The following is a 17,972-nucleotide window of genomic DNA, read 5'->3' as shown; positions in this document are numbered from 1 at the left end:
CCTGACTCCCCCCGCTCGCCTACTTAGTTCCAATCACACATCCTATGTTATCACCACTGATGCGTCTTTGCGATTCACTCTATCCTCTCGCTGTGCTGTGTGAGCCACTGTCTCTTCACCATTCCACCATCGCGTCGGCACGCACGGCCTTGGTCGCCGGTATCCCATACTTGTACTTGGGTATCACATTGCAGGCTGCATAGCGTTACATTCTATTACATTCTGGGACAATCATTTCATCCGCTGGCACTGCTCACCTCATAGCCGGATGCCACGGGATTGCGAGAATCCGAACTCAGTTGGCTTTTTCACCCGTCTCCTTGCCATTCTTGTCGCCATTCACAGGCAATCGCGCACAAAACTCAGCCACACAACCAGCACCAGCTGATCCGGCATCACGAGTCTCTGTTTTGTAAACCACATTGATTGTTGCATGCACCCTGATTCGTCCTTTCCGTGCTGCACAAAACCTTCTTGAAGTCCGTTGAATTTCAGCTGAGTTTCGATCCTCACAGAGTTCGAGCTCAGCCACCGATCGCGAGAAGCGCTGGTCTGGCTGACCCACACGGTACGCAGCGACACGATACGAGCATGGCAAGTCCTTGTACAGCGTGATAGTCGGTTGACACCATTGGCAACGAGGACTAGCCCTCCGCTACGCTGCCAAGGCAGCCTAGGCTTTTTGCAGCCAGCCAAGAAACCACCTGCACAGCGTACGCACACCTATCCAATCCCCGAGCTCAACGCCCGTTAGCGCCGCGTCGGACTCCCAACTACCTGCTTCTGAATCTGGATGTCCTCCAGCCCAGTCCCGGCCGCGCTGCCATGCCATGCTTGCCGCTGTCGTTGGTACCCACGCACCGCACCCGCTTTCAGTCTTGCACACATGGATAGCGTCTTGAGCTCCGTGGCAGACGATGATCCATACGACAAAAGAGAGCAGTTTCTCCGACGTTATAGTCGACGGTCCACGTCGTTCGTCCCAAAGAGCTGTGCTCACCAACGTGCCGCCGCTCGTATTTCTCCCGCGGCCCCGGCAAGATGCATACCGCAAAAGGCATCCGCTGGCATCCGGCGTATTCATGATGGCCGCAAAGCCGCCGCGCGCACCGAGCGAACAACGACGCTCGAGGGAAATTCTTCCCAAATCTCCATCCACTCTGCGTTCAGCACGTCGAATGGCCAAACTCCGCCCGCGATGGACTGTTCCGCACCTCCTGCGATGACAGCTGCCATGGGCTACCATGCCGCCCATCGTGCGACCTTCCACGTTCAAGAAAGTATCGAGCATGCGTACGGCCCGGCCATCGCTCGTCCAGCGAGGTAGCTCAAGGTTACATGGGCATCCCGACAAAAACAAATCTACATTCGCACTTTACTCATGCCGGAGCAAGCATGAAGCGACACGCAAACTGACTCATCACGATCATCATCGCCGCGAAAGTGCCGCCCCGTGCCGTCGCGACACATCCGACTCATCGCAACCACTCATCTGCTCATTGGATCTGCTCGTTCTGTTTAGAATGATTGAACTGATGGTGTATCACGCGCCGACGGGCGCGGCACGCTGACACTATGGCGCACGGCGGCGGGAGCCGAAAATAGTCAGTACGCCCGTGTTGCATCGTAATTAACGACTGAAAGATGGAATTACAGGCCAGCCTGGGCTGGGCGATGTTCTCGCTGTTTCCGTTGTGGACGAACATTTGCAGGATAAATTGGATTTGGGTTTATCGAGTGCGCGTGCGGCGGTCATGAACCGCATCGGGTTGGCTCGAGCCTGAAAGTTCGTCTTGAAAGCCGACCACAGACGAAGTACGCTGTCGATGCATGGTACGCTAAGCGAGACGTCAAAGACGAGGGGCGAGGACGAGCGGTCGCTGTAGCGCGCTCAGGGATGGGGTAACACCAGGAACACACCGTAGATCCTTCGGTTCCTCGCGCCTCCGTCGAGCCTAATCCCGGGCGACCCAGGAACAGCCACCCCTCACTCTGCTCGGCCGTTTACTTTCAGTTACAGAACATTGCGCCAGAAACGCGGGGCGCGCTCCACTTCGACACAAGATGCTCTATCTAAGCCAAGCGTGAGTGCGCGTGCCTTGAAAGCGCCCAAGCAACCGGAGCGGTGAGATGCAAAATGATGACGCGACGAAAGGGATGCCGATGCGGTGCACCAGGCACCCACAGGGTAGTAAATCTCTCTTCCCATTGATCGGGATCCTACTTGCTCGCGGCAAGAAAAAATAACACAAAGGTAGCAGCAGAACTGAGATAACGTGGCGGCCGTGCCTGATGAGTGTGCGCTGCATACGGCTTTACCTTGATACTGTTTCCCGACATGGACGTTACAGGACGTTACAGACCTCTCTCTTTCTCTTTCGGTTTCTGTTCGTCCCCTGATGTGTGCCAATAGGCAATACCGTTATCTGCGCATACACGGACTCTAATTTGCGGGTGCCTGAGCCGCCCCACAAAAGGCAAGTGTTGTAGAAAGCAGACATGGATTCGCAGGGGTGGCTGGCTGATCTTTGGCCGTGGTATAATTACATCCTTTGCATGCGCCCAACGCGGAACAAGGCGAGTTGTGCTTATTCTTGTAGGAACAGAGCCAGCGGTCACGGAGACGGCGGGAACAAAGTCCCGCGTCCCTGCCGTCATTTGTTGGGAGCAATGCAGCTCGTAGGGTTTCTACGCTGGCTTTTAGACGTTGAGTTTAGGCACGACCCGCCGAGCTTCAAAATCATTGTATCTGCAAGTCGGTCTCATGACTAACTCGTGCAAAGCATGTAGAAGTTTACGCTCGAACCGCGTAAAAAACCTCATTCATATGCTAAAGCCAGGGTTACGCGCCCATTTCTCCATTCTCTACCCTGAACGAATACGTGAACGGCAACCTCTGGTTGGTACCATGATTCATCCTCGACGAATCGGCGTTGAGACTGCTGCTGCGGCCGTTCAATTAACTTGATACAGATGCACGTCATTCAAAGCATAAAATTAAGAATACCAACGTAAGTTATGTCACTTTCTCGACTTTAAGGGAAAGGTGGCAAATGAAATGATTCTGTCAGAAACGGTGTTCGACGACCAAGAGATCGGAATGTCCCATATACTTACACTCAGGCACGACTCTTCAGCAGCGTCGGTTGATCGAGCTACCAGAACACCGACCTCATTTTACTCGGAATGAACACGGATTCCGACTCAGAAGACAAAGAATTTTTGAAGGCGTGAACGAGGAATTTGCTTCAGGAACAGATTTGCTTCCGGATGGAGAGCAGTGAAACGGCAACAGTGACCTTTGGTATCCTTTGATCCTTTGATACTAGGGAGAACACAGCAATAGTCAATTCCTACATGCAGTACGTGGAAACACAGTGCTCGCCGTAGTCCACGCGCACAGATAATATGTTGGCTTTGAGTATGACTTTTTGAAGGCAAAGAGTGAATAAGTTTCGCATTATACATCTCCACAAGTTATGGTTTGCATCTTACAAGAAAATCATATGGCCCATTCCAGACGTCATATTGAAATTTCCTTCAAGTCATATTTGACTATACGTCGCACTAGGTGCTGTGAAAGCGGCCAACAACTTTGACGCTATTGATCATGGGACCCGTCCTCATCATGGTGTACTGCATCTGGCTCTCCCTCCAGGCGACCAACGCTTGAGAAAATATACTTGACATCAGCCTAGAGCAGCACGCATATCCCCTTTGAGCGTCCTACGTGATAATAACTAAATCGACTTGTAGAGCGGGGGAACGTGGCGTCGTTCCTGGCCCAGGTCCACGAAGTTTGAACGAATTACCACTGCCCATGTAGCGCTTACCCCGCGTTTTCGGAAATTAGGAAGCGGATCCCTTGTACTTTTTCACGTCAACTATCAAATACCACGTTGCGCAGCAGAAGTCTAGGCGCGCAGAAGCTGCAGGCATAAGAAAGGAAATAATTTGAGCATTGGACTGCCTGTTCTGCCTGGTGTCCTTACCGCATGTGGGACGACGAAGCCACTTGGTAGCGGATCAGAGAGCAGCGCGTGATCATGGTGACCTTGGTAAAAGAATACTTCATACGTCAAGGGATTGGGTGCGGAAAGTACGAAAGGCGTTTACTCGAGTAAACTTCGTTATCGCAGGGCTATCCTGGGATTGGTACTGAATTCGAAACCGGCTGGAACTAGGACCAGATCCATACGTCGGTAGAACCGCACTTGGGAAAGAGAGCGGCTTCCTTCGACGAACTCTATCCTGTACGACCGTGTTGTGAGTCGCAATCGAGATAGAGTTGTTGTGATGTGTGCTTACCAGGTGATCCAAGGTTGGCTGACGCCTCGGTTGCCTGTGATTAGCAGTTGGTGTTGTTATGGCCTTTGAAAAAACCTGAGTTCATCCTGAAGGAGGCCACTTCCTACATTCTTAATTCGAGGGTCCATTGCCGTTTCTGAGCTGAGCATACTGTGTACTCGCTATTGTACATATCAAAAGTGATCTGCGCAATGACCAACGCGCAAAAGGCGAGAACCACGTTCCACGTATGAAATTGGCAAGCCGAAGGGACACGCCCCATTGACAAGCAGCGTTCCCGATTCTGGGCTTCCTGAGCACCGTGCAGGTGGCCGAGTCTCCGGCCGGTGACAGGTAAGAGTATTTGATTAGCTCTAGACCTCCGGTCCTCGAATCTGACAAGCATGGTCGCGGCGGAAAGAGTTCAGAGAAGCGCATAAAGTTCAAATCAGAAAGGATCAGTGTGTGAAGTGCTCGCCGTTGGCTGGCCGGCTCTGAAGATCTGAAGGGCTGGAGTCATGCACGCGGGTGCCGCCAGCGGCAGTGGAACGACGGCTGGATGGCTGCAGGATCGCGGCACAACCAACCCGTCGGAATGCAACGGTCCGAAATGGCCTGAGAAGCGCCGGGACGTGTGGGGAACGAGGAACGGCCCTTGGAGGCTATCAGCTTCGTCCAGCACAGCCAGCGCGGGTTACTGCCCCGCTCATCTCGGTCAGGGTTGCTGCTCTCGCGCTGCGTCACCGACTCTGGGATTCGCTTCGCTTTCTGTGCCCTCGGTTCCTGGGAGTCGAGACGAGTGGAGCGCTCCACGTTTTGTCGTGATCGCCTCTTTTCCTCGACCACCTCCGCGACAAAACAAATTTCAGTCTCCGATTCAACTTCTCGGAAGGAGCGGCCTTCCGTCGGGCGCATTAGTGATGGACGAACACACGGGCTCTATCTTAGGCCTGGGCTGCAACTGTACAAGAATGCGAAGAAAGTACATTTCTACTGAGCTATTTCAACAGCGTCCTTTGTGCGAAACTGGAATACCGTACAGGATGTGTGATAAATATGCGATGGAGGGAGCGAGAAGCCACAAACCTGGACAACCGACGCTGGGGAATGAATGCTTTTGAATTGACCGCTGGAGGGGAGAAACATGGGATGAAAGCATGGAAGCATGAAATCATACTCGGCGCCATATCGAACAATAAATGCATAGAGAAAAGGAAGGGTGGAAAGTAAATGCATATATGAATGAAACGAAGTCGATGGAGAGACGTTTAGCCAGAAACGCTCTGAGACAAAGATGAATGGAACCCTGAACTCAAGGCTCGTTGAACAACGAAATCGGGCGGTTGAGCGGCGCAGGCGATACGCTCTGCGTCGGGTGTCTGGGAGGGTCAACCGCTAGCCCGCCTTTATCGCCCTTGCCACCGCCCTTCTGTGTCGGCATCTGACGGCTCGGCGGCCCAGGGTACATAACGCCAGACGGCATAGGCGCGCTTTCGTACGCGTACGACCGATGCTGTCTGCCGGATGCACGGCTGCTAGAGCGCGTGGGAGGGCGCATGAGCTGGGTCTGATTGGGATCTTGAGATTGGGATTGAGGCTGCGTCTGGATTTGAGTCCGTGAGGGAGGGTACGGCTGCTTCTGAGCCTGCGCATGCGATGGAGGTTGTTGTTGACGCTGGTCAAATGTGTCAAAGCCTGACGGAAGCTGTGGGACTCCCGAGAGTGGCGACGGGTTGGGCGATGGCTCGCGCGTCTGTGCGGGTTCGGTCTCGAGGCGCTCCACGGAGGGCAGTGGTGCATGATTGTGCGCGGATTCGGGAGTGAGCAGCTCGGGCTGCTGTGTTTCACCTGTATTGCTTGACGCTGACTCGGACTGTCGTAAGAGAAAGTAAGTGACTGTAGATGCCAGTTGAAAAGAAGAAGATACTCACCGGAGATTCGACGATGATGTTCGGGACACTGTTCATTGACGGCATGCGTGGCCTCTTCTTTCTGAAGTAGTCAAGCGGCGAGCGCTTCTTCTGCGGGATGGCTATCGGTGGGAGTGGCGGCCGAGCCGACGGGGGCACGTTGTCCGTGCTCATAGTTCGGTTGGCCAGCGGCTCTGGCATGACGACCTGCCGTGGACGTGGGGGGCCTGACGGATACGGGGGCATGGGCGCAGTCTGACGACTTGAAGTGCTCGCTGACGCGTATGTCTGTTGCTGGTATGGAGTGTCTTGCGCACGAGGTGCAGGTGGATAAGATTGTTCTTGGCCTTGGTGAGGCTGCGAAGCATACTGCTGAACATGGGGTGCTTCAGACGAGTACTGTGCAAGAGATGGTTGCTGCAACGCATGGTTGTCAGTCGCTTTCACCTGCACACCAAAGCGGAACACGTACATATAACGACGCCGGCGTCGTAGTCGACACCACATCCGGATCCACTCTCCAGTTCTCCACGAGCGAGTCCGCCTGCCTCGACTCCCGCATCCGCTCGCTCTCCCTTTCCCTTTCCTTCTCCCGCTCGCGATCGCTACGCGGCGTCTTACCCCGCGAGCTCATCAAGCTATCCAAGACACTCGCCGTATGCGAGCGATCAGGTCCCCAATCAGACCGCATCGTCACGCTCGGTCTGCGCCCCTGCGACCCAGTCCCAGGCGCGCTTACGAGATCGTACTGCGAGATGTGCGTCGACGTCGGGGACATCACGTCCGCAGCGAGCGTTGGCGCGCGTCGAGGTGCCTGCTGCTGTTGCTGGTATTGCTGAGGAACAGGCATGGGCATGGACATTCCCCGCCCTGGCCCTGGTTTCGCCTCGGCTCCGGGGGGAGGCACCGTCATGGGCCTGTACGCGTAGTCGCGCGAGCGCATGCTGGGGTAGGTGTCCTGCGAGCGGTGCTTGCGCTCTCTGGTGTCCCTGTCCCTTTCCCGCTCTCTATCTCTATCTCTGTCTCTATCTCTGTCTCTATCCCTGTCTCTATCCCTGTCTCGGCTGCTCCTGCTCGCGTACGACGGCATCCTAGCCGGATACCCCGTCTCGTCTGGCTCAGATATGTGTCTCGCCTGCGGCGGACTCGGCGCGATGGAGATCGGGACCGATTCCGAGAACTCGTGTTGAGCATGTTGGTGTGACGCAGGCATCGGCATTGTTCCCGACAGCTCGTGCGGCGGCGGGACGTGGATGTAAGATGTGCGTGCATCCGCCTCGGGGATCCAGCCGTCTGCGGCAGCGGGTGAAGGCGAGCGCCGGGGAGTGTTCGGTGTGCCTGTGGGGCGCATGGGGAGTGGGCGGATTGTCTCGGGGCCAGAGCCGTTGTTGAGTGAGTTGTTGCTAGTGTTGGAGGTGTTGGAGTTGAAGTTAGCGATGGACTCGAGCAGCTCGTCGCTGGGTACGTGCGAGGGCGAGAGGATAGGGGGAGGTGTGACGAGTGTTGGTACGGGCGGGGCTGGTGCGATGGGCGCAGTGTCGAAAGTGGGGGCAGGGGGTGCGGAGCCAGGGCGTGAGCTGCAAGGCAGCGATTATAAGTATATCGTGTCCGGCACGATGATGAAAGCAAGGATGCTTACAGTTCGACTCGGGTCGATGTTCTGGTATCCGCACGAGACGACCTTGTTGCGCGCGAGGTTCTCCGCCCAAACACCTCTGCTGGATCTTCTTCCCTGTCCTGGCGCCTGCTCTCAGCGTTGTTGCCGCCTTCATCATCATCATCGTCATCTTCTTGGATCACTGGGCGATGGGACTGTCTCCCGCCTCGACTGCTCCCGTAGTAGCTCGACCGGGCCTCATCGTATGCGATCCTCCGCCCGACCGACAAACCCTCCTTGTACCCCTGTCTGCGACCCTCCTCTCTCGCCATCATCACCATCTTTTCTTCCTGCAGCTTCCTCGCCTTTGTCCTCGCCCTCGCTGCCTCCTCCTCCGCGTCGTTCTTCTGCGCCGACACCTCGTTGATAATATCCTGCGCTCGAAAGATCTCCTTCTGTGCCATCTCCAGCTGGTCCTTGTACAGCTTCAGCTCTCCCGTCAGCCGCTGCACATCTAGGTCTGCGCGTTCTCGCGCTTCCACGACGGTCTTGAACCGCCCGAGCAGCTCGAGCGCGCGCCGCTCGGAGGTATTCGCGCGAGAAGATTCGGCCTCGATACGGGACGTCGCGCTCGCGAGGAGTGCCTGCGTGCGCCGGGCGTCGTCGTCCCGCGCGATCAGGCGCGCGAGGAGCATGCTCGTGGAGACGTCGCTCGTCGTGCGCGAGCGGTGCCGGCTGGTCGTCTTGGATTGGGCGTGCGACGCCGCCGCCGTCGTCGCATGTGACTGCTGCGCGTTCGAGTGGGCGTTGGACGGGCGCCGCCGACGCGGACGGAGGTAGTCCGGGGTGTCGCCGCTGCCGTCGGTGCGCGGGTCGTCGTGTTGCTCGTTCTCCAGCTCGTGAGCGGAGGGCGACGAAGGGAGGGAGTTGACGTCCTCCGGGTGGTTGTAGGCGATGTCATACCTGCACATGCGTGTACATACACGGCGTCATACACATGTCCAATCTAGATCAGATGAAGCAACGGGGATGGAGGTAGCGTACGCACCTCTGCTCGTCTGTGAGCTCATCGAACGGGGACATCGTCGTTCATCGGCACCTTTCAGGTGGCCTCTGGGGTCAACGTTTCGAGAACGAGAGACAGGGGGGAAGAAGGCCAGGGACGTGCCGCAGACTAATAAAGGGCGGGGAATGCCGTTTCCTAATGAAACGTTAACGTTCTCGACTCGAGGCAAATGGATGGGGGGACTCGGGGTCGATGGAACCCGGGTGTATTGCAAAGTATAGTAGCTGGTGGAGTCGAGCCAGCTACGAGACGGTGCTGGGGGAGATGAATACAGAGCAGCGTATAGAAGGGAAGAGAAGCCTCGTGTAAACCTTGAGCCTGTTGAGCCGGTCGGCGAAGAAGGGGGTGGCTGACGATGACCGCATCATTCTGGCCAGTGGACAGGCTTTGAGTGCTTGTGAAAAGGGCGAAGAAGGGCCTATGTGGACTTGTGACTAGGTCAATATTGGTGCTAGTGTGCTATATCGCGTCCACGGTGATGAGAACACGTGTTCGCGGCGTGATCAGTGGAACGCCTGGGAGAGGTGCGAAGCGGAACGTGTGAGAGCGGCTGTGAGTTGTATTGGACGAGCTGAGAGGTTTCATACAAGGCGTACCGACGGTGAGGGTGAGGAATTGGAGAGGCACGTTGCGAAGAGGCGCGAAAGCGGGGCGAGGGAGTGCAAAGAGTTGATCGAGGTTCGTCATCAAGGAAGTGGAGACACGAGGTGTGAAGGTGATGCACACAGGCAGTGTCTATCCCTGGATAAGGACAAATGTTTACCTCAATCCTTCTTAGCGCACTAAAAGAATGGACAAAGACTGTATAGAAGGACGGAAGTGCTGTGAACGTCGCATCCGCACGAGGATTAGCATGCCGCTGAGCGGTCAAGGCAGTGATGCGGCGGGTGTTAGACGTTTGATCACTTGATGATGCGCGTGCTTATGTGCTTGCTCAGCTCAGGAAGCTTGTAAGAGTTTCAGGCGGCTGCGTGCCATGAGCGAGATGGTTGAAGTTGTCCGGCTCGGTCGGAGCGGAGCTGTATTTGCCCGCCAAATAAAGCACCGCCACTGACGCCGTGGCGGCGCCGACAAGTTTCCGGGACGGTGATGTGACGCTGATGTCGACTCGGTAGAGACTTGGCGACGGCGAACCTCTATTCACTCTACAAAACTCTGAATGCTTCCATACTGCTGGAATATGTCACTCGGATTCTAGTCTCGTGCAGGCGATATCGAATGGTGCGGTTGGAGGGTAACGACAAAGGCTGAATGTTTGACTGAGGTAAGAATCGGTAACGATGTCGCCCAGATCATGCCTGAGTCGCTACAAGTCTGTTATGACGAGCTCGCGGTTGGGCAAAGGGACGGAGAGAGGAAATGCGAGTTGTTATGGGGGAAAGCGAATCACATGAGGCAAGGCCCCTGAGTTTCCTTTCTTGGCTATGAGACTCTGGATAAGCGTCGCTGTGCACGCCTCAGTCCTCTCGCGCACGTCGTCCTCGTGCTCGACGAGCGACACAACCCTCTCGCTCACCGCCCACCATCTACCCAGCGCCGACCAAACCAGGCGCAGAGCTTAGAAGACAGGGAGGCAGATCACGGGAACGTGTTATACCCTTGTTAGAAGCGGCGGTAAGGCTTATCTTTTATTGCTATCTCTAGTGTTATCGTGGGGCTGGACGGCGGCTTATCGAGCCTGTATGCAGCATACCCGACCAGCCAAGATGTCACACGGTTCCTATTCCTCTCATTCCCAATCCATCATGACCGAAGACGAGGAGGACTGGGAGGACTACGTCAAGGGAGGCTACCACCCAGTCCAAATCGGCGACACTTTCTCCGACGCACGATACACAGTCGTCAGAAAACTAGGCTGGGGCCACTTTTCAACAGTATGGCTGGCAAAGGACGCAAAGTGAGTACCCAAGATCCCGCGCGGCATGCCCCACAAACCACGCGATCTGACCGCGCCCCTTTACCGCATAGGATGAATCGCCATGTCGCCCTCAAGATCGTCAAGTCTGCCCCTAGGTACACAGAAACTGCCCTTGACGAGATCAAGCTTCTGCAGCGCCTAATTACCTCATCCACGCCCCCCGTCGCACCCACTCCCGACAACCCAAATCCAACACCCTCCCCATCCCAGACACACTCTGGTCGCTCCCATGTCATCTCCTTCCTAGACCACTTCAGACACAAGGGCCCCAACGGCGTCCATGTATGCATGGTCTTCGAGGTCCTCGGCGAAAATTTGCTCGGTCTCATCAAGCGTCATCAGAACAAGGGCGTACCCATGCCTCTCGTCAAGCAGATCGCGAAGCAGGTCCTCCTTGGCCTCGATTACATGCACCGCTGCTGCGGAGTCATCCACACCGGTGCGTCATTCTCTTCCTCTCTTCGGTTCCTCCAAGTCCAATTTTTGATCGATTTCTATCGGCTTACGCAATTGACGCACGTCTGACCTCCTCGCTCGAAAATAATAGACCTCAAGCCCGAAAACGTGCTCATCTGCATCGACGACGTCGAGTCCATCATCCAAGCAGAGCTCACTGCAGCAGCCAACGCAACCTCTCCACCGACCCGACTCGTTGGCGTGCCCCCGTCAAAAGGTCGCGGAGGGAACCAGACACCACGCTCGGAATCAGTATTCATCACGGGTTCGCAGCCTCTCCCGTCTCCGTCGTCCTCATTCGGAACCAGCCCCATGCTCGACAAGCTCGCCTTTGGGATGAGCAAGATCGATAGCTCCGACACTGGATCCAAGCCTGCCTCATTCGGGTCCACGGGTATCAGCAAGGAGGGGTCGAGGATATCGATCACTGAGGCAGTTGGCACAGGAGGGAACGGAGTAGCGGAGCAGAGCAAACGCGCAGATTCCACCGAGGTGACTGCAGAGCGGATATCGAATGTCTCGCTGGATCCTGGATTCAAGAAGACGACGCCTCACCCCGCTCAGCCATCCGGACCGTCATTGCTCTCGCAGATGGCTCCACCGGCTGGCGCTACATCCGCTCCTCCCGCTATACCAGCTTCATCATCGGCGACGCCGCCGCCTCAGGTCGTCCCTCCTTCAATGAGCGCCCCGTCGGAGACAGGGGCGACGGCCGCAACCGAACCACCACTCTCGTCATCCGCGCTGTCAACGGACTCGGCGAAGCACAGCACGATTGAGTCGACGACGTCATCCAGCATCTTTGAGGGTTACGAGAAGATCACCGTCAAGATCGCAGATCTTGGAAATGGTCAGTGGGTCCGACGCGTTATCTCGCTTGGACACATGTGCTGAATCTGCTCTCGTGACCCCTTGTGTTTTTCCCATATCCACCTAAACGTTTATTTTTCCGATATGGGTTGTCGTGATCATAGCAACATGGGTCGAGCACCATTTCACGGACGACATCCAGACCCGGCAGTACCGCTGTCCGGAGGTAATTCTTGGCGCGAAGTGGGGGAGCAGTGCGGATGTCTGGAGTGTTGCATGTGTCGTACGTTCTTCTCCCGTCTTTCTTATCTTTCATACAACACACGGACCCTTTTCATTTCAACGGTTTTGCTGCCTTTACCTGTCCTCGTGGCCTGGAGTCTGACGCTGAATCATGGCCACCAGATCTTCGAGCTGATTACTGGCGGCGACTACCTCTTCGACCCCGCAGCGGGCGCGCGGTACAGCAAGGACGACGACCATATCGCGCAGATAATCGAGCTGATGGGCGAGTTTCCCAAGGCGATCGCGTTTGCGGGGAAGTATAGTTCGGAGTTTTTCAATCGGAAAGGTGCGCGCCCCCGCTTTATTTGTTTGCTTACTCTAACCTAGTACCATCCGCCCTCCAACTTTCACAAACATTCGAACTTGGCTTACTACACAAGGTGAACTCCGGCACATTAACAAGCTTCGTTTCTGGCCGCTCGAGTCGGTCTTACATGACAAGTATCTCTTCCCCAAGGAGGAGGCCGACGCCATCGCCTCCTTCCTCAACCCCATGCTCCGGTTATACCCCGACCGCCGCGCTAAGGCATCGGAGCTCGTACACCACTCGTGGCTCGAGGGCACGGTCGTGCAGGGCGAGATCGACGTCATCCGGCGCGCGGAGGAGGACGAGGCAGAGCGCGGCAAGGCTGTACAGCAGACCGCGGAGGGGGCGGACGCGACTAATGCGGTGCTGGACGCGACGGAGCGGGACGCGATGAAGCCAGTCGACGACCCGGGCTTGTCGATGGACGAGAGCGAGACGCAGGGCGTGCAGGATGCTGCGGGGAACAAGCCGCCGATACTGGGTGCGCCGCCTGTGCCGAGCTCGGCGGGGGCGAAGGAGAATGCGACGCCGAAGAAGCCGCCGCCGCCGAAGCCGTCGTGAGACGCGCTCTTTAATTGGCGTGCGCATGTTTTTTGCTGGCTGTTTCTTTGCTTCGTCTTTGGCTCGATAGAGGCCGTTGAGCTGTGCTTATTCCACCCTCATATACTTCACGTGCACCACATTTCCAACTCTGATATTGCTCCACCCGCACGTTCATACTACACCCGTCTACGTCTACTCTAGAGTTGTCATTTTGATCACCCCCAAGGTATACTACATATTCCCTTTTCTCGTACTTTTTTGTATGTTGTTTGCTGTTCATCGTTATCGTTGCCGTTGTCTTTTTTACTGTTGTAGCTGCGAGCGCATTATTCTTTTCGGGCATTATAAAGAACGATGGCCATCTGTTATCTGGTTTGACTGGGTCTGGACTTGCAACGGTCTGGTCCCCTTGGCTTCGTGGATCGTGGGTTCGTTGCTGGTGAATGGGGCTTTGGTTTACACTTCTCCAATAGAGCGGCGCGTTAGGCTTTGTTAGCAAAGTGGTAATTAGATAACACCAATTCTTGATGAACACCGCAACATAATCGTACCGCGCAGTGATGCATATGACTTGCTCACAGCCTGCTTTATATGGGGCACGCTGGCTTACTCGACAATTGGGTTTGGTATTTGATTCGCCGAGCGCTTGACAGGTTACATATAGATAGATTACTTATATACTTGCGAAGACGTTTAGCCAGTCGCGATCCTGGAGGGAGTAGTCGTCAGCTTGATTAATGATACCGAATGGAGTGAAATAACGGGTGCTTACTTCTTGAGGCCGGCCGCGTCACCGTTGAACTTGTCCGCGTCGCCAGGGTTCGAGCCCGAGTCGGCGTACTGCCAGAAGGTGGCGTAGTCCCAGCCGGCTGGGAGCGTGCCGATCGAGGACGAGTAACGCGCGATCCAGAGCGGGTTGTTGGTCGCGAAGCTGGCGCTGTTTCCCGTGCACTGGGTCCACCAGTCGGTGGTGGTGTAGATGACTGCACAGGTGCCGAGGAGTCAGCGTTGTGAACGTGCACGGGTGGCAGGCGGGCGACTCACCGGGGTAGCGGCTGGTCTTGGAGTGGTACTCGTCGGAGAAGGACTTGACCCAGGAGACCATGGCGGATGCGCTCAGACCGTAGCAGGTGGCGCCAGAGGGGTTGTCTGTCGGCAATACGGTGAGTCCGTGGGTCGAAGCAGACAATGATATGGACGTACACTCAATGTCAAGGGCGCCAGGGAGGGTGAGACCGTCGCCAGACCAGCCACCGCCGTTCTTGACGAAGTAGTCGGCCTGGGCAGCACCAGTCGAGGAGTCGGGGTGCGCGAAGTGGTACGCGCCACGGATGATGCCAGCCTTGGTAGCGCCGTCGTACTGGCTGCTGAACGAGGGGCTCGTGTAGGCTGTATGGCGATATTAGATCCTTGTAGTGCGTGGTGAAAGAACGGTCGAGAACTTACTGGTCCCCTCGGTGGCCTTGATGTACGCCCAAGTGACACCGTTGGACTTGACCGTGGACCAGTCGACGGAGGGTTGGTAGCCGGAGACGTCAATACCGAGCGGGTCGGAGCGCTTAGCGAGCTCAACGGGGGTGGCGACGGCAACAGCCGCGAGGAGAGCGAGAGGTGCGAGGGACTTGACCATCCTTAGGCTCAGAAGAAGATGAGGAAGGGTGAGTTCCTTCACGACGACTTCGAGCAGCCTTTATAGCGCCAGTTGAAGCCAAGAGTGTCTGGTAAAAGGTGCGCAAGGTGGACATAATGTAGATCTCAGCAAATCCATCAGTGATGTCGGAAGCGAAGACGTCGTGTGTTGACAGGAATGGCCTCGATGTAACGACCGCGGGGTCCACTAAATGTCCCTATGTATACAATCATGTCCATGAGACGACCAGACGTGAGGTTACCATGCTCTCGACAGCTCTCGACATTGAAGTCGTCGAAAGCGCTGAGAAATGACGAGCGCCCCGCTTTGTCTCCGCACAAAAGATTGACAGTCGTGGCAGGTCGCATCTCCAGGTTCATGTGGACCAACAACGTCAACAAACGTCAATCAGTCACAAGATCTGCAGGACCTCGTTTTAATCTTACCTTGTGGGGAGGCGTATCCGTAAATGATTCAATGAAGGGAAGCTCAAGACAGACGTTTTCAGTCTCCGACGTAAAACTGTAAACTGATAAAATGCCCGCAGCGACCGTCCAGCCAGACGTTTGTTCAAGTCTTTCCTCATAGTTCATATGCGAAGGCCAGTGATCATTATATGCAGCACTTGACGTAGGTTCACAAGATGCTCGGCTAGATTAACAACGCCCTTTTGTCTCGAGAAAATTAGAAGTGCCCACATTTAGAGCGGACACAACCTGTCAAAGTGACCATCAGGCACGCTTCCGGATATCGGTCTTACGGGACACACGTCTGCAAGATAGGAGCTCCGAAACATCAAAGGTGACACGCGTAAGGGTATCCACATGGACGAATTTGCACGAGGTCGGGAAAATCTATCATGTCAGAGAGTCCTTGCCACTGCACTCAGAAAGACAGGCATGAGAGACTCCGGCAGAAACCTTGTGCAAATGTCATTGCTTGCATTACATCTTTCATATTATGTTCAAACGAGTCAATCAACGGTTACAATCGCGCCGGGCCGGTTTATACAGGGATTACACTGAGAATAATACGTCTACGCTTGTATTCTATATCTTCCATAAGGGGACAACTTCGAACTTGTTGAATGCAGGGGTTAAAATTCGATGACTACTCGGCCTGTTATCTTCCCTTGTTCGAGCTCGTGCAGCACGCTTAATGGTCAACATCAGACGGAGAGCTGGATGACACGACTTCGACAAGACCCACCTGTCAAGGTCCTCCAGACGTCTGGTTGTATAATGCGTGACCACTTTGCCGCGTGCCGCCATGTCCAGGGCTTCTATCACATCTTGCCTATTTCTTGATGGATGTCAGTGTGCATGTGACCGACAAGAACACTATGGGACATACCCTAACACAGAGCCAACAATCTTGAGTGCCTATGATACTGTCAATTGACAGCTAGAACAAACATTGACACCCACATACCTTGATTACAAACACGGTTATTGGGGCCTTCATAGCGGCTGTTCCAGAGCCTAGCCCCACAGCAACCAAGGTTCCGGCAGGGCGGAGGTAGTACAGCGCCTGCTCGTACGGCGCAGCCTGGGAAGCGGGGTGAGTCAAGGTATTAAAAGATCAGCGAAAGAACATCTCACGCCGCCTGCTGCAACCAGAGCAGCGTGAGCGCCACCATCTGTCGCTTCTATGACATCCTGAACGAGGTCAATGCTCTCTCTAAAATCAATCCATTTCTCAGCACCGAGGCTAAGACATAGGTCACGCTTTGAGTCGCCAGTATCTGTGAATTTATGTTAGATATAAAGGTCGGCGGAGGATCAAGTGACGGCATCACCTATGGCGACGACTCTCAAGCCCAAGTTCACTGCATATTGAATAGCTATGTAGCAGACGACGTCACATCAGAGGGCCTCGTCAGTCGGAAATCGGGCTCACCGAGATGACCGAGTCCACCACCAGCACCGGGGATGGCGATCCATTCTCCGGCAGTTGCATTGCATTGTTTCAGGCCCTTGTAAACGGTGAGACCCTAAGCATACATCAGCACAATGCTTCTCATGTTGGAGGACTCAGAGATTGCTTACCGCGCACAGGATAGGAGTTGCAGCTGCGCTCGAGAGACCATCTGGAATCGGTGTGACATAGTCAACGTACGACACCTATAGTTTTGACTGTAGTTTATAATGCATGTATATGAAAGAGAATTAAATTACCCACAGCGTATTCAGCAAATGTTCCATCGACAGTAAATCCATGGACCTGGCTACTCTGGCAGGCTGGTTGACCTTCGTTAGCAACAAAGTACGCATCACCGATAGCAGCGGCAGTTTAACTCACATGCTTCGTTTCCCTTTCGGCAGAGCTCACACCGAAGACAGGTACGCGCCATGAATTTAAGCCCAACGCGGTCTCCAATGAGTACGGAGCTATCTTGGGTCCCTGCACCAATAGCGACGACGCGGCCAACGCCTTCATGGCCACATACCAAGTGGAGAGGTGGCCTCAGGCCTTCCCAGTCGCCGTCCCGTGCGTGAAGGTCGCTTTGACACACGCCAGCAGTCTCGAGCTTGACCAGACATTCGTTAGGTGCGAGGGACTCGGGAGAGGGGACAGGATAAGACGGGTTGATGACGAGAGGTTTGCCGTAGGCGCAGACCTGGGCTGCGCGCTGGGTCCGAGGGATGTCGAAGGTGGATGACGCCATTATGCAGCTCTAGTATATGGTTGTTTGAGGGACCTCAGAGGGGAGATAGAAGTGAGACGATATCGATATTCGTGGAAGAACCAGCCCATTATATGTTGTGCCCGGCGTACATTCCAACAAGCGGGTACATCATATCGATTCATTGAAGCGAAATACTTTTTGAAACTCGGTGAGAACCTGCGACTTGCCTCCCGAGCGCGATTGCGTAGATATTGCAGTTCGCCAATGCACATCGAGATTATAACGGGAGGTGTTCAAGATCATCGCGGGCGTACCATAGATTGAATTAATGTTGAGAAGTAACCCCCTTGCCGTTCGGATGGTGTCGATATGATTCTCACTTACATAACGATTTCGCGCGAACGGGATGACTTGTGTCGACTATAACGTAGTTCTTTACAGGCAGCCAGGAGAGTGGGAGTGGGAGGCTGATGGTGGTACAGATGTAACTTTAAAGCGAATCGAGAACATCCAGACATGGAAAACCCCTTAATG

The 17,972-nt window shown here is 55.0% G+C and overlaps 5 protein-coding genes across 5 annotated transcripts; 2 read left to right on the top strand and 3 right to left on the bottom strand.

Annotated features, from left to right (window-relative positions):
- Positions 1-807: 807 nt before the first annotated feature.
- On the top strand, positions 808-1,327 carry CONPUDRAFT_162932 (uncharacterized protein; the record flags this gene model as incomplete). Its single annotated transcript, XM_007767013.1, has 1 exon — positions 808-1,327. Exon 1 carries the CDS (start codon positions 887-889, stop codon positions 1,325-1,327), a length of 441 nt encoding a protein of 146 aa, XP_007765203.1. The 5' UTR covers positions 808-886.
- A 3,960-nt stretch (positions 1,328-5,287) lies between these two features.
- CONPUDRAFT_135388 (uncharacterized protein) lies at positions 5,288-7,283 on the bottom strand. The gene is made up of 3 exons (XM_007767012.1): positions 6,670-7,283; positions 6,219-6,614; positions 5,288-6,160 (listed from the first exon to the last, which is right to left on the bottom strand). The coding sequence occupies exons 1-3, from the start codon at positions 7,138-7,140 to the stop codon at positions 5,600-5,602; spliced, it is 1,428 nt and encodes a 475-aa protein (XP_007765202.1). The 5' UTR covers positions 7,141-7,283; the 3' UTR covers positions 5,288-5,599.
- Positions 7,284-10,605: 3,322 nt separating this feature from the next.
- CONPUDRAFT_48602 (kinase-like protein) lies at positions 10,606-13,197 on the top strand (the record flags this gene model as incomplete). Its single annotated transcript, XM_007765899.1, has 8 exons — positions 10,606-10,757; positions 10,829-11,217; positions 11,326-11,669; positions 11,727-11,900; positions 12,015-12,084; positions 12,209-12,327; positions 12,450-12,615; positions 12,710-13,197. 8 exons carry the CDS (start codon positions 10,606-10,608, stop codon positions 13,195-13,197), a joined length of 1,902 nt encoding a protein of 633 aa, XP_007764089.1.
- A 608-nt stretch (positions 13,198-13,805) lies between these two features.
- On the bottom strand, positions 13,806-15,179 carry CONPUDRAFT_80243 (glycoside hydrolase family 25 protein). Its single transcript, XM_007766165.1, has 5 exons — positions 14,626-15,179; positions 14,383-14,568; positions 14,224-14,328; positions 13,952-14,162; positions 13,806-13,888 (listed from the first exon to the last, which is right to left on the bottom strand). The coding sequence occupies exons 1-5, from the start codon at positions 14,807-14,809 to the stop codon at positions 13,873-13,875; spliced, it is 702 nt and encodes a 233-aa protein (XP_007764355.1). The 5' UTR covers positions 14,810-15,179; the 3' UTR covers positions 13,806-13,872.
- A 722-nt stretch (positions 15,180-15,901) lies between these two features.
- On the bottom strand, positions 15,902-17,881 carry CONPUDRAFT_99035 (mannitol-1-phosphate dehydrogenase MPDH1). The gene is made up of 11 exons (XM_007767011.1): positions 17,753-17,881; positions 17,111-17,632; positions 16,991-17,049; positions 16,858-16,932; positions 16,709-16,802; positions 16,608-16,652; positions 16,411-16,553; positions 16,241-16,357; positions 16,163-16,191; positions 16,019-16,111; positions 15,902-15,963 (listed from the first exon to the last, which is right to left on the bottom strand). The coding sequence occupies exons 2-11, from the start codon at positions 17,475-17,477 to the stop codon at positions 15,906-15,908; spliced, it is 1,080 nt and encodes a 359-aa protein (XP_007765201.1). The 5' UTR covers positions 17,478-17,632; positions 17,753-17,881; the 3' UTR covers positions 15,902-15,905.
- Positions 17,882-17,972: the final 91 nt, after the last annotated feature.

The sequence above is a fragment of the Coniophora puteana genome (assembly GCF_000271625.1).
Source record: "Coniophora puteana RWD-64-598 SS2 unplaced genomic scaffold CONPUscaffold_2, whole genome shotgun sequence".
Lineage (NCBI taxonomy): Eukaryota > Fungi > Basidiomycota > Agaricomycetes > Boletales > Coniophoraceae > Coniophora > Coniophora puteana.
Note: the sequence above shows the minus strand (reverse complement) of the source record. Positions and strands in the feature narration are given on the sequence as shown.

Bases quoted from the DNA above. Each gene is read 5' to 3' on its own strand.
- CONPUDRAFT_135388 (XM_007767012.1), bottom strand. From the start codon at position 7,140: ATGCGCTCGCGCGACTACGCGTACAGGCCCATGACGGTGCCTCCCCCC. The intron at 6,615-6,669 runs GTACGTGTTCCG...CATGCGTTGCAG, and splicing joins CGACGCCGGCGTCGTTATAT to CAACCATCTCTTGCACAGTA. The intron at 6,161-6,218 runs GTGAGTATCTTC...CTCTTACGACAG, and splicing joins ACATCATCGTCGAATCTCCG to TCCGAGTCAGCGTCAAGCAA.
- CONPUDRAFT_80243 (XM_007766165.1), bottom strand. From the start codon at position 14,809: ATGGTCAAGTCCCTCGCACCTCTCGCTCTCCTCGCGGCTGTTGCCGTC. The intron at 14,569-14,625 runs GTAAGTTCTCGA...ATCGCCATACAG, and splicing joins CAAGGCCACCGAGGGGACCA to CCTACACGAGCCCCTCGTTC. The intron at 14,163-14,223 runs GTGAGTCGCCCG...GCACCTGTGCAG, and splicing joins CAAGACCAGCCGCTACCCCG to TCATCTACACCACCACCGAC.
- CONPUDRAFT_99035 (XM_007767011.1), bottom strand. From the start codon at position 17,477: ATGGCGTCATCCACCTTCGACATCCCTCGGACCCAGCGCGCAGCCCAG. The intron at 16,933-16,990 runs GTGGGTAATTTA...TCAAAACTATAG, and splicing joins GAACATTTGCTGAATACGCT to GTGTCGTACGTTGACTATGT. The intron at 16,554-16,607 runs GTGATGCCGTCA...ATAAATTCACAG, and splicing joins CTTGAGAGTCGTCGCCATAG to ATACTGGCGACTCAAAGCGT.